This window comes from Triplophysa rosa, linkage group LG22 (assembly GCF_024868665.1).
Source record: "Triplophysa rosa linkage group LG22, Trosa_1v2, whole genome shotgun sequence".
Classification (NCBI taxonomy): domain Eukaryota; kingdom Metazoa; phylum Chordata; class Actinopteri; order Cypriniformes; family Nemacheilidae; genus Triplophysa; species Triplophysa rosa.
The window spans coordinates 5,535,773-5,553,511 of record NC_079911.1 but is presented as its reverse complement, the minus strand read 5'-3'; the positions used below and the strand labels follow the sequence as shown (position 1 = coordinate 5,553,511).

The 17,739-nt window shown below is 39.7% G+C and overlaps 1 protein-coding gene across 4 annotated transcripts in view; it reads left to right on the top strand.

The window, feature by feature from the left end:
- Window positions 1–17,739, top strand: part of rc3h2 (ring finger and CCCH-type domains 2) — a 32,111-nt gene that overhangs the window by 11,163 nt on the left and 3,209 nt on the right. For 2 of the 4 annotated variants that reach the window (XM_057320850.1, XM_057320851.1), the window contains exons 6-18: window positions 2,518–2,718; window positions 4,095–4,227; window positions 4,703–4,821; window positions 4,929–5,041; window positions 7,708–7,950; window positions 8,121–8,278; window positions 8,540–8,913; window positions 9,800–9,934; window positions 10,328–10,480; window positions 13,683–13,896; window positions 15,420–15,504; window positions 16,889–17,066; window positions 17,144–17,262. In XM_057320850.1, the coding sequence (XP_057176833.1) occupies window positions 2,518–2,718; window positions 4,095–4,227; window positions 4,703–4,821; window positions 4,929–5,041; window positions 7,708–7,950; window positions 8,121–8,278; window positions 8,540–8,913; window positions 9,800–9,934; window positions 10,328–10,480; window positions 13,683–13,896; window positions 15,420–15,504; window positions 16,889–17,066; window positions 17,144–17,262 (2,225 nt within the window). The remainder of the gene's footprint in view (window positions 1–2,517; window positions 2,719–4,094; window positions 4,228–4,702; window positions 4,822–4,928; window positions 5,042–7,707; window positions 7,951–8,120; window positions 8,279–8,539; window positions 8,914–9,799; window positions 9,935–10,327; window positions 10,481–13,682; window positions 13,897–15,419; window positions 15,505–16,888; window positions 17,067–17,143; window positions 17,263–17,739) is intronic. The other 2 variants (XM_057320852.1, XM_057320853.1) reach the window with 2 other exon arrangements.

Genomic DNA, 17,739 nt, shown 5'->3' with positions numbered 1-17,739 from the left:
CTCATGAAACAGCGTTTCAGAATGATCACTCTGAAACAGATCCTCTCGCAAATATGCTCAGGGGACTGGTTCTTCTCCCTGGATCTGAAAGACGCGTACTTCCACATCCAGATAGCCCCCATCACAGACGATTCTTGAGATTCGCCTACGAAGGGGTTGCTTATCAATACACGGTCCTACCGTTCGGGCTGTCCCTAGCTCCTCGCACTTTCACGAAGTGCATGGACGCGGCTCTTTCCCCTCTCAGACAGATGGGAATCCGCGTTGTGAACTACCTCGACGACTGGCTCGTTCTAGCACAGTCGAAGGATGAGCTACGGTCCCACAGGTCCCTTCTCCTCAGCCACTTAGAATGCCTGGGGCTCAGGATCAACTTCGCCAAGAGCGCTCTGTCTCCCAGCCATCGAATTTCGTTCCTGGGAGCGGTCTTTGACTCTACTTGAATGACAGCCAGGCTGACGCCAGAACGCGCACTGGCCATTCAGAGACTCGCGACCTCTTTCAAGCTTGGGATTTCACGCCCCCTCAAGGCGTTTCAGTGAATGCTGGGTCTCATGGCCTCCGCATCTCCAGTACTGCAGTTGGGCATCCTCCGCATGCGGAAGCTTCAGTACTGGCTGAAACCGAGAGTTCCGCCACAAGCTTGGCGTCTCGAAGGCTAACACGTCCGAGAGGATCGAGTCTGCCTCTCTGCCCTAGTTCCTTGGAGGAATCCCCTCTGGCTGGAGCAGGGGTGCCCCTGGGCACCACATGCAGACGCATGGTTGTCACGACAGATGCCTCCAACACGGGTTTGGGGGCTCTGTGTGATGGCATGCCGGCTTTCGGCCGCTGGCCGGATCGGGAGAGAGGCCTGCACATCAACTGCTTGGAGATGCAGGCAGTATGGCTGGCCCTTCACAACTTCCTGCCGGTTCTACGGAGACGCCACGTCTTAGTCTGGTCGGACAGTGTGACGGTGGTGTCTTACATAAATCATCAGGGAGACCTCTCCTCGAGGCGCCTTTTCTCCCTGGTACTCTGCCTCTTGGAATGGGCCCAGTTCAATCTGAGCTCACTGAGGGCAACACATGTGCCGGGCAAACTGAACCGGAGAGCGGATATGTTATCTCGGATTCAGACGAATGGACACTCCACCCTCTGACGGTTCAGAACATCTGGGAGATCTTCGGCAAGGCAGAGGTCGATCTCTTTGCCTCAGAAGACAACTCTCATTGCCCAACCTTCTTTTCGAAGGTCAGGGATGCCTTGGCCCATGCTTGGCCCAATCGGCTCCTCTATGCTTTCCCCCCGATCGCTCTCATATCGCAGACGATCAGGAGGATCAGAGATCAGGCGCACAAAGTGCTTTTCGTATCCCCACTCTGCCCCACTCCATCACCGCAACATCCCCAGTATATGATCTGGTAAGGGGGTCCACCTGCCCAAAAGCCTCCATAGTTAAAGAAACAACCATACTATCAATAATATTGAACCAACATTACTCCACACATTGGTTTACAGTTTGCTATGCGTCTTGTGTCTGTTTGTCTTTCAGTCACTTAGACAGACTTACTCCTCTTGTACCGTCTTGGTGCGACAAATGAGAAAATCGTATCATGTCATGAACAAGAAACAATGTCAGACTATATGCTGCTTCCTGACAAGTACAGCTATTAGTTTTATCTTTTGTCATTCTGTTGTGGTTTTCGATTAAGGAAACATCATATAACAAGGTTCACAGTGTTGGTTGTCATATACTACGTCAAACTATACAGGACGAAAAGATTGAATCTTGCGTCTTGACACCCCACATTGTTTACGAATCACTACAACACCCTACAACATAAAATGTGAATTTGTGTAATCTAAAGGAGGCACTATGGTTTCTGTTAGGTTGTGTAATTTGCAGTATCAGCTATATCGGGTTTCTGTTTGTGGATACAGTGGTTTTTAGTCCAAGTCAATTTACAGTTAATTTACAGTAGGCATGGCCTCTCTAGATATGCGTGGGGTAAGGTCATTAGTCAAGGGCACAATGTTAAAATGCTATTTTAATTCGAGCATCCATTTTTTAGGGATTTGAACCTAGTACTTTATCTGATATTAGCCAGGAAAAGCAAGACTGATCTAGTTCACCCCAAAATTCACATAGCTTTATGTCATTCTAAACCTGCATTGTCTTCTTTATTCTGCAGAACACAAAATTAAAAAAGTTGATAAATTGATAAATCTTTTTTTTAGTGTGAGCCAGGTGTGCTATCATTAAACGGAAAGTTCATCCAAAAATGAAACTTCTTTCATTATATACACACCCTCGTGTCATACAAAACCTGTTTGACTTTATTTCATCTGCAGAACAAAAAGAAGATATTTTGAAAAAAAAAAACATTGACCCCCATTGACTTCCATATTATTGACACAAAAAATTACATTTTTCAAAATAAATAAAAGTAAAGTAATTAACAGAATTTGAATGAAACCTGATGAAAAAATGATGAAAACTATGACAGGATCTTCATGCATCTCTCTCCACAGGTGACCAAACGGGATGAAGACTCCTCCCTCATGCAGCTGAAGGAGGAGTTTCGCACTTACGAGGCTCTTCGTCGTGAACACGATGCTCAGATTGTTCACATCGCCATGGAAGCGGGACTGCGTATCTCACCCGAGCAGTGGTCCTCTCTGCTGTATGGAGACCTCATGCACAAATCCCATATGCAGTCAATCATAGACAAGGTACCACACATCTCATATAGTCTGTACTAGAAACTATTGAGTGTCCCCACATCATGTAAATGCTTCATAGGTGCTAAGACACCAATAGGAGATTCTAAACTGCGAGGCAGTGTAAAGGCAAAATTTGCATTTCTTTATTTATATTTTATTTCAAATTGTTTTTTTGTTGAGCAGTACTCACCCAATTGTCCATAATCTCCAAGCAACATCAAAATTTAATAGCATTGTTGTGTTACGTTGCAGCTAGGGATGCACTGATATATACATTTTGACCGATAACTGATACTTCTTTGAGATTTGAAGCCGATAACCAATATATTGACCGATATACAGCATCTGAATATTAATATAAATTTTCTAAGCCTGAAACGAAAGGCAAAAGGTGGTGACTTCGCGACCAGCTTGGACTCGACAGAGACTGGTAAGCACTTTTTTTTATTGTACACGAAATACTCATGCACAGATTATTTGAATAGTTATGAATGCAGTTACCCTATGAAATACAGTATATGTCGCACAAAAATATGTAGCCAATAACGTTAATTGTAAATACTGTGGGTTCGTTCCAATTTACTTTTTAAACGACGACTGTATGACTGTTTTAAACAGGTAAAACTGTGTAGCATTACGCTACCAAATCAAATGACAAAGTCCAATATCAGTCGCGGGCTAACGTAGCATTACATTCCACCTTTCTTGCAAGCTAATTCATTATGATAAAATAAAATGAATTCATTACCTCGTCCGTGAACATGATGGGCGATCTCCTTATGCCTCTGGATGCTGAAAACGACATGTCCCATAATTCCACTCTCCTACATAACGTCATTTAGCTTCGCCTTTTGTTGTTGTTTCGAAAGTGTGCCATCTAGCGGTCCAAATATTCCATATTGTGGCTTTAATATATCGACCTGATTTTATTATTGGGCTGAAAACTTTAAAAATGCCATTTATCAGACGATACTGATCCCAGTTAGCACAGGGACAATTTGTAAGATGTCTGCTAAAGATCTGGAAAACACCGGCTGTGTAAAAACATCTGCTAAACATCTTTACCTCAGCAGTTTTACGTCCATTCTAAATCATAAACATCTTGCAGACATCTTCTAGAGGTCTATATGACATCTGACAGCAGACATCTCAGAGACTTGAGCAAACAGTGTCTTGCAGATGCCTTGCAGATGTAAATGCAGACACCAAATAGATGTCTGCCAGATGTTCATGTGCTATCCGGGATATGGCTGACATCGTGTCTGTCATCATATCTATCGTGCATCCCTAGTTACAGCTATCTGAAATAACCGGAAGTCAAGGGACTTACTCCTCTTGTACCTTCTTTGTGCTACAAATCTGAACGCATCTGTCCTCCGTCACAGCTCCAGTCTCCAGAATCCTTTGCAAAGAGCGTGCAGGAGATCACTATAATCCTGCAGAGAACAGGAGATCCAGCCAACCTCAACAGCCTCAGAGCTCCTCTGGAACTGCTCGCCGCCATCGATTACAACCCTGGTGAGAACGCACACAGGAAGTGTGAATGCTATCAGATTACAAACTAGAGAATGCAAATGATGCTGCTATGATGTAATAGGGTGTTGTGGGTTGATTGAATAATGTATGGCTAATGTGTTGGAAGTGGCTTTTTGATTGCTAAGGTGTTCTGGAAGATTGTCCATATTTGCTGGTTCTGACTGGTTTGTAGCGTGTTGTGGTTGGGTGTTCCTGGTGGTTTTCTTTGTTTGGTAACCAAACAACTTTGTCCCCATTGACCTCCATCATATCGATACAAAACCACTGAGACATTTCTCAGAATATCTTCTTTTATGTTCCACATATGAAAGACTCATGCAGGTTTTGAAAGACAAGAGGATGAATAAATAATGATCAATTTTTTGTTTTCAGGCACCCCATCAAGCATGAGCAGAAATATTGATGCTTTTCTTAGAAACCACCTCTTATAAATAACCTTCGTGTGTGTGTACTGTAGATGCGGCTGCTCCGTCCTGGGGAGAACTGGAAAGTGTGTTATTGGCCGTGAAGGTGATCGTCCACGGGCTGGTGGAATTCATCCAAAACTTCAGCAAAAAGAGCCACGAAAGCTCTCAGGTACAGCCCGCTCACTCGCGAATATGCTCCCGTTTCAGATCTCCTGAATACATTCGATTCATATTACTGTTGTTGATGTCATATTTGTCGTCCATCTCTTTGTACAGGCTCAACCAAACAGCAAGTACAAGACCAGCATGTGCAGAGACTTACGGCAGCAGGGCGGGTGTCCGAGAGGAGCCAGTTGCACTTTCGCTCACACACAAGAGGAACTGGAGAAGTGAGAACATACCGCAATATTTGCTCAACCACTTCTGCATGTATATTGTTGTATTATTGTTAGGGATGGGCGATATTATATTGTTTGCGATATACCGGTAGAAATTCCCCACACGATAGGAATTAGTCGATATAAACGATAAATTCTAGTTGATGACGTATTTCTTTGTGAGACCCATTCACAGCTCATATGTGAAGCGAAAACAGGTATAGCGGAGGGCGGACGTGAAGCTGAGAAAGAGTTTGCACTAAAAGCTCTAAATCTCGTTTAGGTTGGCACTGTAGATGCATATGAGTTAATGTTTAGTTTCACTTTCGTTTTATTTAATTTGTTTGTTAAGTATTCGTTGATAGTCATAATACGTTACACCACAACATTTAGTTTGGCTAAAAGTATTTATTTAAACATTCGTTAGATGTTATGCGCGCGTGCACAAATTGTTTAATATGATTTCTTGCTTATATACAGGATGAACGGAGCGTCCCGTGCGCAGCTCACGCCCACATGTGCTTTCATAGCGACACAGCGTGCACAGCACTGCTGCCTGTTTACATACAGTACACATGCAAGTTTGTATTACGTTATTTTAAATACGTTTATGAGCGTATAAAAGCATGGATTATTTAATTAGATTTCTTTTGTCCGCATTTTTCTGTTCTCTTTCTGTAGCGCGAGTCATAGACAGATTCAGTGTATGTTGCTGTGAGAAGAGAAGGTTCACACAGTTCAAGAGAGAGTGATTGACAGCGTGATGCGATCGATTGTTTCCGCCCAACAATAGAATATATACAGTTTTAGGTATGACATGATGTGTTTATTGAGCTTTAGTTCATTTAACTTTTCTTTACTACAACCTTTTGAAGTCGAATCTCACTATTATATTTTATATTTACAAAAATACTGTAGGTATATTTTAGGAGCTGTTTGATTTGGGGTAAGTTTTACTTTTATACAAAAATAATGTTTGTTTTTCTGAGGGTCTAGACTACAGTACATGCAGCTACTATCACTTGACGCAAAAAACAGCGGCGGATGGCGTTATGGATATATCGTCATTTTTATCGTTATCGCAACAAATACCAGGAATTATCGTGATAGAGTTTTAGGGCCATATCGCCCATCCCTAATTATTGTTATATACTGCATGTATTATTGTTATAGGTTGTGCCTTCTTCCCAAAACGCATTGCTACTTTGTGAGATGTTTATGTACATTTTCGATTGCGCGTGACAGCAGTAATTCATCAAATTATTTTAACTTGAAGTACATTCAGACATTTAGTGTGGTCAGGTGCACTATACAGTATTATGGCATATACTGTATACAGTGAGTTAAAGCAAGTTAAAGGCAAAGCAAGCAAGGCTATGTCTGCTAAGGGGTGAAAAAATGTAACAAATCAGGTAAAAACGTATCATTATTTATTGGAAAACTTATTAAATTTATTAAAACTTTGATAATTGGCTTAATTTTAACCAACTAATCAACTAAAAGATAGTAATGGACCTGGACCTCTGCTTCTTGTAAAGTTTATGACTGATGTGATAACATGCTTAAGGAGTGAACTATGTTTGATTTTGGGGTAATTCTAAACGTTCTGGAGACGTTTGAAATGTCTTGACATTTTTGCATAGTTCATTATACTATTTAATAGTATTAAATATAGTATACTATTTAAATGTATATTGAGCCATTTTTATTGTCTCTTACAACAAAAATCTAAATGCAGATCCTGATGACTTTCTTTCTTCTGCAGAACACAAAATAAGATATTTTGAAAAATGTTGGTAACCAAAAACCATTGGTCCCCATTGACTTCTATTGTATGGACAGAAAACCAATGCAAGTCAATGGAGACCAGCTACATTTTTCAAAATATCTTCTTTTGTGTTCTGCAGAAAAAAGAAAATCATACTGGTTCAAAATGACATGAGGGCTTGTAAATAATGGCAGAATTTTCATTTTGAAGGTGAATTATTCCTTTAAAACTGTTATTGCTAATGACTGGAATACACTACAAGACTTTTAAAATCTTAACTGATTTTTTAAAAACTAGACATCATACACTTGCAGACTTTTTGAAAGTTTCAGATAGAAACACACTAACTGATAAAACCTGCAGACTGGCACAGACTTTCTGCAACAAGTCCAGACTGAAAATCTGGGCAAAATCTGGGCAAAAATCTTGTACTGTATTTTAGCCTTAAGCAGATTTTGACTCATATAGCTTCTGCAAGTTTACTAGATTGCAGTAGCCTGTTGCTTTTTACACAACCAACGCACAAGATCAAAAACTGTGGCATGCAAACTAAATTCAGTATGTTGAGTTTGTGTTCATGTGTTTGTGTTCACATTTGTCTCATTTGCATAATTCATGTAGCCAACTGGGCACTAAAAAAACTGCCAGCATGTGCCAACAAACGCTTCTTTCAGTGGGCGCAATGCTAGCAAATTACCCCCCACACTCATTCTCACTCACACATACGTTATAATAACCACACTCAGTCTTTCTCATACTGTAATGCTGAAATGAACCCTGACACACATGTACCTTCTTATTCAGGCTTACCCACACGATTACACAAATACGTACTACAGAACAGGATCAGACTGCTCCTCCCGTAACCCCATTTCTTCCCTGTCTCACATTATCTCTGTTTCTACTTTAGGTACAGAATAAGAAATAGGAAAGCCAGTGGGGCGGTGAGACCCTTTCTCCCAGTTTCCACAGTAATGCCCAAAGGGGGCACCAAAGGGGTAACTCCAGGGTCAGAAGTGGGCATGGGTGAGCTGAAGAACTATGAGACAGAGGCGACGTCAGGAGAGTCATCTCCCACTCAGCTCATCCCTAGAGGAGGAGACAACCAAGTCGAAACGCTCCTCAATGGACTGCCTACTACCAGCCAAGAAAAGTAAGAGTTTTGTGTTAATGTGCTTGGATGACAGAATTTGTTGAAAATGGCGTAAGATGACAGTTTGAACATAGTTCTTTATGATCTTACTAAAAATAAAAAATAGTTTAATGTGGCCATATTTAAAACCTTTGTTTGATTTGCATATTTTTTGGAATATGTTTTTCCAGAACGTCAATCGGTCGCGGACAGTCTTCTGTGATGGCTGTAGAGGATAACTGTGGTCCTCATAAACACAGGTCTGTTCTCGCGAGACCTCATCCTGAGCTTTACTACTCTCAGGACCTGAGAACACTGTATGACCTCCCACCGTACCACCACCCTCCCAGTGAGTGATGTATTTTGTTTGTACAGAAAGTATTGGTAGGACTAGGACTACACAATTTTGATAATTCTGTTCATTTAATGCAACGAAGACAGAGCAGGCATGTCTATGATTGGTTACAATGTTCAATGAATACAAAACACACACTGTGCTCTTTTGGTATCCATAATCGTAATCGTTTTTAATTTCGTATTAATTGAACTGTAGATATTAGATCTAGATGGCATCCATTCTGTTTACTTTTTCTCTGCATTTCTTCCACAGTTCCTCCTCACAAGTCATGTAGCACGCGTTTCCCTCGTTCCAACAATGTACCCGAGTCCACGTTACCCCCTTCAGTGGGTTCCCTGTACCCGGATCAGCACCCCTCAATCCCTCCTCCAGACAGATTAGGCCACGCCCCTATTGGTCATTCCTGTCCTTACTCTATGTCCCACGGGCACGGCATGTACGCGCCCGTCTACGACAGCAGACGCGGTTGGAGACCGCCGCTGTATCCCAGGGAGGGAGGCCGGAGCAACTCGCTCCCTCAGGAAGTTTTCCATTCCTCGGTCTACCAGCCGCCAATCCGGGAGCGCTACAACTCGCTGGATAGCCCCTACTGCAGCACAATGGATCAGCGGGCAGCGATGCACAGGGCAGGTTTCATTATCATGATTAGTTTCATTCATGTCTTTTTAGAAAGAGTCCTAGTCATGGCGGAATGTTATCGTAACATTTGAAATTGTTAACAAATTCTGTAAAAAAGACGTACCGTTTTTTGATAAAACAATATTAATTTTGACAAAAAACTATTGGCCGATTCTGATACCAATATTTGTCATTTGCTGAGTTATTTTGATCATGTTTTAAATGAGAAAAGATCAAAAACACATGCATTAAAGCTGCAATTTGTAACATTTTAGGTTAAAAACAAAGATAGTTAATGAGCAAGTACGTTAAAAATCAGTGTTTAAGACTTCCCAGATTCAGAACCATAAGTTTCTAATAATGATTTATACAATTCGAACTATCGGTTCGATTTGGTGGGAAATGTCATTTTGACGTTATTTGACTTTAGTTAATGTAATTATTAAGTAAAGTACCCTGCAATTTTATCTTTCAAACAGAGGTGATGATATTGAGTCAAAAGTTACGGATTGCAGATTGAAGAAATACTAGCTATTTTATTGCTGCATCATCAAATCATTTGCATTTAAAACATGCACTGAATCCATTTAACATTGAACAGGCCAACATTATAAGAGACACAAAGTAATTAAATAAATAATTAATAAAAATTTGTTTTGTTATATCTGCCTTTTTCATGCTATAGCTGATATGCAGATGGTTTTAAATTGATCAAAAATCAACCGACAAATATTGGCGGCCAATACTTTGGTGCATTTACAGTGAGAACTGTTTGGCACCACTAGTGGTGTGAAAATTGCATTTCATCTTTAAATCTTAAATAGCTCATTAAGCTGTTTTTTATCAGTAGGAGAACGACAGATCTATATCTCATATTCTGTCTCTTTTGCGTAGGATTCGCACGCCCGTGTTCCTCTTGGGTATGAGGAACTGTATCGCCACAAACAGGAACAGTGGGCACATCACCACGGCAACATGAACAGACCTTCCCAACCGTCTCCTGTTTTCACTGTAGATTTCTGCCCAGAGGTACGACCCAAAAACGTGTTGTTTTTAGAAAGTGTGTGTCAAGGGAGCGCTACGTCACATGCATGTGTCGTGCCGGGGTGGCGTTAAATCCGATTTGTTATTTTTCCGAGTAATAACTTTGGCACCAGCGCTTGGACCCCTTCTGAGGAGTGTAAAGCTATTTTAAGTGGGACTGTTGCTCAGCAACTGTAATACATCCAAAGCAGATCCAGAGAAGCTGCTCTGAAATCTCGTGCATGCACGACACTGAAACGCATAACCGCGCAAAAAAAGATTTGGCAAAATAGAAGCTGAGTCACGACATTGTTTCTTTCCACCCCCATTTTTGAAAAACTGGCAGCCCGTTGCACACTGGTGGGTGTGAGATAAAATGTTGTCCTCTTTCTCCTTTAGAATCCTGAGGGTGTGGGTGCTGGCTGTATGACTTGTAAGTGTCACGGTGGAGAAGAGAGTCTTGCCCACTACTCTCCCTGGTCGTGCGGCACCATCAGCCCTTTTGAGTCAGAGCCCCACCATTTGTCAACCCACTCCTGTTCCAAACAGCCAGTAAGTGGAGCCACTTCACATTTACACTCATTTGCTTTTGAATTTATTTGCTGTAATAAAACCTTCCTGTTTAGTCTCTAAAATCAATATAAAGTTGGTATAACACTTTTGTTGATTCACTGAAAATGAATGTGGTGTAGGTGTAAAAGGAGTCACTTCAGATTAAATTCAAACTGATTTGCTTTTACATTTCCTGACTTTAACATTTTTGGTGATTCACTGACAATGTGGAGTAGGCATAAAGGTAGTCAGACTACATTTGCACTTTTAAATGTACTTACAATACAACATTCCTATTGATTCCAGAATCAAAATAAACGTGAGTCACTGCAGATCATATTACAGTTTTTTGCTAACAAGCATTGTTCAATACTGAAGCCACATTTTCAAAACTCTTCACACAGTCTGCATTACCAACATGACTGTTGGCCAAACAGTATGGGAGGCAAATCCTGCCAAATTTAAATAAATTATTAAACGATGAAAATGAAAACCAGATTAGCAATTTCATTATACACAACTGCGTGCACAATATGTGCCAAATTGAAAAATAAAATGAAATTATTTCATTTTCATTTTTACACTGACAATGCGTTGTCCCTGTCAAATTGAAAAAGAAAATACAATTGGTAATTTGACATTTCATTTTCACTAAAATCTCGAGGCAAGACAATTCAAATTAAAATGTAAACTTTGATTTTCATTTTATTTTATTTTCTCTTCACTTTTATTTCGTTTTCATTTTCTTTTTCTTGTTCACGGTCATGCAAATTACATGTTAATTAGTGGGTGTGGACGAGCGTCTGCATTACTGGGAACGCCCACAAAAAAACGTCATATCCGCTTATTCGAACGAACGTGTGGAGACCTTGTCAGGCGCTTGGCCTTAGCGCTTTGTAATGATGACTGTGCCTGGTGCAATACCGAAAAGTTGTTGTGTGGTGTTCTGCATCTCTGATAAGTTAACAGACGAACAAACTAAAGCATTGGAGAGCCCGTATCTCTAGCGTGCCCTGAAACATGGCGGAGCGCGATTGTCCCCACTCCGCCGCTGACCTGCTCTAACACTGTACATTACCATAATCTTTCTCAGCACAATAGAATCCATCGTAATGTTAAACATCTAATACCTACAACACTTATAAGTGCAGGCCTGTGTCACCGCGCCGTGTGACAAAAAAAACATTCGAATGAATAGTGCTGTGCGTATTAGATGTTTTTTGCTATGACAGCTGAACTTCAGGGAATTTAAACAGGCGCATCATTTAAAACATGCATTCATAACATAGTGCAGCACTTCGTATAACGATTGGCTCATAATCATAATGAATGAAGTACGCGGGGCTGATTTAAACACATACGAGCCCCTCTCGTGATACCATAAGCGAATTGGTCTGCGCACCGCGCGCGTTAAGTTAAACACATCTTATCAACCTCAAACCGAACATTACGATGGATTCTATTGTGCTGAGAAAGATCGCTTTGTTTATGTTTTCTTAAAAGCAGTCACAGTGTAATGATGATAGCGTGCTCGGGTGCGGATGGTAATGTACAGTGTAAGAGCAGGTCAGCGGCGGAGTGGGGACAATCGCGCTCCGGCATGTTTCAGGGCACGCTAGAGATACGGGCTCTCCAATGCTTTAGTTTGTTCGTCTGTTAACTTATCAGAGATGCAGAACACCACACAATAACTTTTCGGTATTGCACCAGGCACAGTCATCGTCACCATTACAAAGCGCTAAGGCCAAGCGCCTGACAAGGTCTCCACACGTTCGTTCGAATAAACGGATATGACGTTTTTTTGTGGGCGTTCCCAGTAATGCAGACGCTCGTCCACACCCACTAATTAACATGTCATTTGCATGACCGTGAACAAGAAAAATAAAATGAAAACGAAAATGAAATAAAAGTGAAGAGAAAATAAAATGAAAATCAAAGTTTACATTTTAATTTGAATTGTGTCAGTATTGTTGCGTGAACATTAATAAAACCTTTGTAAAAAATGTTTTTACAATTTATTTTTCACATTTGCCTTTTCATTTTCAAATTGGCAGTCTTGCCTCGAGATTTTAGTGAAAATGAAATGTCAAATCACCAATTGTATTTTCTTTTTCAATTTGACAGGGACAACGCATTGTCAGTGTAAAAATGAAAATAAAATAATTTCATTTTATTTTTCATTTTGGCACATATTGTGCACGCAGTTGTGTATAATGAAATTGCTAATCTGGTTTTCATTTTCATCGTTTAATTTATTTATTTAAATTTTTCAGGATTTGCCTCCCATAAAACAGTTCATCTCACCTCCAAAACTCACTCAGACCAACAAAACACTTCATCTATGTCTCAAAATAAGCTCATTCCAACATAACACTGACAACAATTCTCATTCAGAAAACATAGTTCATTCATAACATGCTGACCTAAAAAACACTAACAACAAGGAGCATCACAGAAATTATGAATTTATGTTGAGTATATGTTGAATTATTTGTCTTTCACATAGAATAACTCATTTTCACTTTAATGAATGTACTACAGCATTTTTTAATCAGTCTTGTTACATATGCGTACAGTAAGTTTTCTTTCTTTGTTTATACAGTAGTACTTTATCTTTGAAAGTCACAGTACAAAGGTGAAAAAATGAGTAAAAAAGTTCCAGGGCTGCAATGACGATAAAAAAATAAAGAATAAAAATAAATTCAACACATCAACAAAAGTATAGTGAGGGTTCTAGTCCTCCATCTCTCTTGCATTTGGCCACAAGTTCTCATCAACATCACATCTGATGTCTTCTCTGGCCATGCATCGTGGAAAATACCGTCTGGAATGTCTAATTCAGTTACAGTATCATCAAAAGATGCTTGTCTCACCTGTTGTGTTGCCTGAATTTTCGTACTATTGATGCAAATGTTGAACGCGGCAGATTTGGTTGCACCCTTAGACCGGCCTCTCTCAAAGAGAGACCATGATTTACTACGGTCGGGGCTTATTTCTGCGATAACAACCGGCTGCCTGTACATTGTCCCTCACGTGACATACAGTCATTATTGATTTCCTCAAATTAAATTCAGTTTAATATGAACAGTAAGGGGAGTCACCTCAGATCACATTCACACTGATTCGATCTTAAATTTACATTTTGATACATTTTCTATTTTTATGGTTTGCCTTAAACTTATTCAGTATGGCATGTTCATAGGAAGGGGAGAGCGGATGCAAACGATGGCTTCACATGTTAGAGCCTTACAGGAGACTGAAAGATGAAGATCCCATCATTCCTTTCGGAGAGGGGCCAATCATTTCCAAATGGGGAGCCATTTCTCGAGCCTCTCGTACTGGCTATCACACCACTGACCCGATCCAAGCCACCGCCTCACAGGGAAGCGTCGGTACAACATCAGTCAATTTCAGAGGTTAGAATCTGCATCTGTGCTCGACTCAGATACTGACAGAGTGAAGGCATGTTATTACCGTAATTGAAGCAATGAAGGTCGTTTTACTAGGCCTGTGTGATATACAATAAACTGGTCGGATAATGGTGATATGCAAGCAATAAACAAGATTAATGTGTCACGTTTAAATTATTTTCAAGTAGCTTTGAAGGCAGAAAATGTTATACATTTTTTGCGTTTTCATGGTTAAAGAAAGCCTCAGTCAAAATTTAGTTTGAAAGAGACATTCTGTAAAATTATTATTTAGCATTACTGGAAATCAAGTGAACATGCAAATAATTGTCAGGCTAATTCAAAATTTACATGTGCGAAATGGATTTTTAAACCGCAATTCAGATCAAAATTGGATGAGTTTGAGGTCGAAATTTTACACACGGTCATGAGTCTTGACAACAAAATAATTAGTTATCTACGCCACATTGACTTTGATTTGACAAACAAAACAAGATCAAATATGAATCTTTTTTTTTACAGTAATAACAATAAAAGGTTTTTCCTTATGCCTAAAATTAAGTTAAAATTGATTGTCCCTTGAGCTTTACCTGTAATGAAACAGTTTTATCAAAACCTCCAGACAGTTACGCCACCTAGACATTTTTCACTAGTATATTCAATTCAACTTTATTTATATAGCGCTTTTCACAATGTGCATTGTTCCAAAGCAGCTTTACAGGAGCAAATAAGAAAAACACAGAAAGGTAAAACACAGCACAGTGCATGGTGTTTATAGACCAAGCAAGATCATTATAATAAATAATATCTAATAAATAAATGAATAAATAAATAAATGCAGTCTCCCGGTGAGCAAGCCAACACTGCACTGCTGTGGCGTTATAGTAGTATATTGCAAAAATATCAGAATTTCAAATAAAATGTTTGTGTTTTTTTTGTGAATTTGTTTTTAACGTTTTTTTTTTTTTAAACCTAACTGTGCGTACACATCGCAGCCGTCGAGAGCTTCAAAGTGGCCGGAAGTCATTCATTTTCAATGTGAGCCGGCATGTCTTGGCCGTTGAGGGCGTCGAGGAAAGTTGAAATCAGGTCAACTTTATGGTAATGAACTATGACGCGGTTCGGTGGCAACCAATCAGAACGTAGAAGTCCATCGCTTGAGAGGATTCCAGAGAACGCAGCTCTGTTAACTTTGGTTTATGTCAGAGTGCCAGGGGGCGTCCACGAATCTTTCTACAGCGTTGTTGGCAAGGCGGCCAGAGCGATTTTTGACACGCTCGACGGCGGCTGTGTGAACGTACAGTAATAGATTATTGACCCAAAAGCTAATTATTGGGTAAATGGGGCATAAACATTTTCCATTTTCAAGTGCCCTCTTAGGCCATATTTCTTCTTCGAGTAGCCAACCATGATCCACATTTTTAAACAGCATGTCCGGTTCAAATATTTTGTAGCCTTAGTTGTTATTTCTGTGTTGGAGCAGCATATTCTTTGGTTTTGAGAGTCATTTATAAATCATGTTCTCTTTACAGACTACGGCTCTCATATCGGTCACAGTGACCTCAGATGGGGCCCACGCGGATCTGATTCCTCCAGTCACTCCAGCTTTCTAGAGAGGTTAGAGTTTCAACTAAAAATCTCAGAACTTTTACGTTTTTCCATGTTATTTATTTCTCATGGCCCCGCTACACGCACGAGAACCGCTCTGATTTCTTGCTCGTGAATGTATAGTTCATTTATCATGTATTGCATGTATAGTTCATTAGCGATTGTATACACATACATACGATTTTACAGATTTTTGGAAACATAGTCTTCATTTTTCCTCCTGTTGACCCCTCCCTTTCTGCTATTGTGGCCTTGCTGTCCACTCTACATTCTAAATATAGAAAAGCAGCCGGAAAATAGCTCCTCTCATTTGTATTTACAAAGCTGTAGACATAGTACAATAGGTACTAATTTGCAGCAGGGACAATCTATTTTGAACATACTGTAAAAATTCTATATACAGCCACAGAAAAAATAAGAGATCATTCCAGAATCTGCATTTTTAGATGTATTGTCTCCAGTCCAGTGTCTGTTGAATTGAAAATCAAACCTCAGGAGTGACATTAAGTCATCCAACAGCAATGTGAAAGACTGACAGCATGACAAGACACATGAAAACTGTGATAAACTCCAGGTTATTGCATAAATAAATGATTTTGAACTTTTCCTAAATATATGTACAAATATTACTGTTTTATTGCTTAAAAGTGAATATAAAAAGTGCATACTTGATTTTGACTTTGCAGTATTTGAGGTCTGAAAAAATACAGAGCATCTTGTCTGTAATTGTGACCCGTTTCTGCAGTTTTCATTTTCTGCAAATAGCAAAAAAAGCAAATAGAAGCAATATTTTTATTTGAAATGTGGGAGTAAATATTTTGTTAGTAGTTCACAGAATAAAACAAAAATGATAATTTTACTCAAACACATACCTATAAATAGTCAATTCAGAAAAACTGAAAATGATTTTGAAATGATCTCTTAATTTTTTCAGTGGCTGTATATCAAATCTCGCATAACTGGCTATCCAGTAACTTATAGTGATATGCTTATAGTGATAAATAATAAAAAATAATGCAATAATATATGGATACAATATACAACAAACAATGATATAAAGAAAATACATTTGACCTCGTCCTTCAGTTCCAATTATTTTTTAAATAAATTGAAACACTTAAATTTAGAATCATTTTTAAACTTTATTTTTATAGTTATTGTTCCTTATAGTTATCGTGTGAACGGGCCTAAAGACATTTCTCTAATTTGCACTTACCAGTGATGTTTCAATGATGATGCTCATAGGTCAGATTCTGAATGGGAGAACACGTTTCTCTCACCTGATTTTGAGTTTCTAGTCTGAGAACATCAAACAGCAGAGCTACAGTCAGTTGTGTGTGTCGGTTCGAGATTGATTTAGAGCGCGTCTGTGTGTGTGTCTGTGGTGTTACAGCGAACATCTGCCTGCGTCGGGTCTGCACGTCAGACGTAATTCCTTCAGCAGCGGGTCAAAGCAAGCCTCAGATCTGCTGGGGAAAGATGGGGCAGACAGCGAGCCGGACAGAGACATCGAGTTAGAGCTGTCTGCTCTGGATATGGAGGACATTGAGACACTGGACTGCAAACCTGAGGTAGGAACTCCAAAGCCTGGTCTGTTAGGTTGCGTTTAGTTTTGGGGTTGTTTAGTGTTGTCTTGTGTTGTCTAAAGGAGGCTCTTTACACACAAAGATGCTCACAGAAGAGTCATCTCTCTATGGGCTTCAGTACTTGCGGTTCCCAGCTGCCTGACAGAATGGATGCCCACCTTATGAAGAAGATGGCATTCAGGTAAGTAACAGGGATTGTCATGGCTTAGGCTAAAATATTAAATTAAAACTGGGTAATGCATTTTTACTGCCGAAACATTTAAAGTCCAAGTGAAATAAAGAATTACAATGCCAATTTTTTCATGAAATATTGCAGCGTTTATTGTAAATAGTTTATCAATGTGGGTCATTCTCTTTTTTAAATTTGTGTGCCCTCATAATCTTTAGTTAAAATCTGAAAATGCACTTCCTTTGTAATGACTATCCATCTTAAATGAAGTATGTTAGACGGCTTGGGCGGAGCATCCGTTAACTCCTCCCCTTCAACTGTCAGTCTGCTACCAGTTCCATTTTAAAATGCAACGGCTGTTTTATGCATCCAATCAAATCTTAGAGAAAGGCGAAAGCCACGCCCACTGTTTTTTTTTTTTTCATTTGAAAATTCAACTTTCACTCGTAAATGCGTCAAAATACGGAAGTAAAAATGATCGCAACTTCC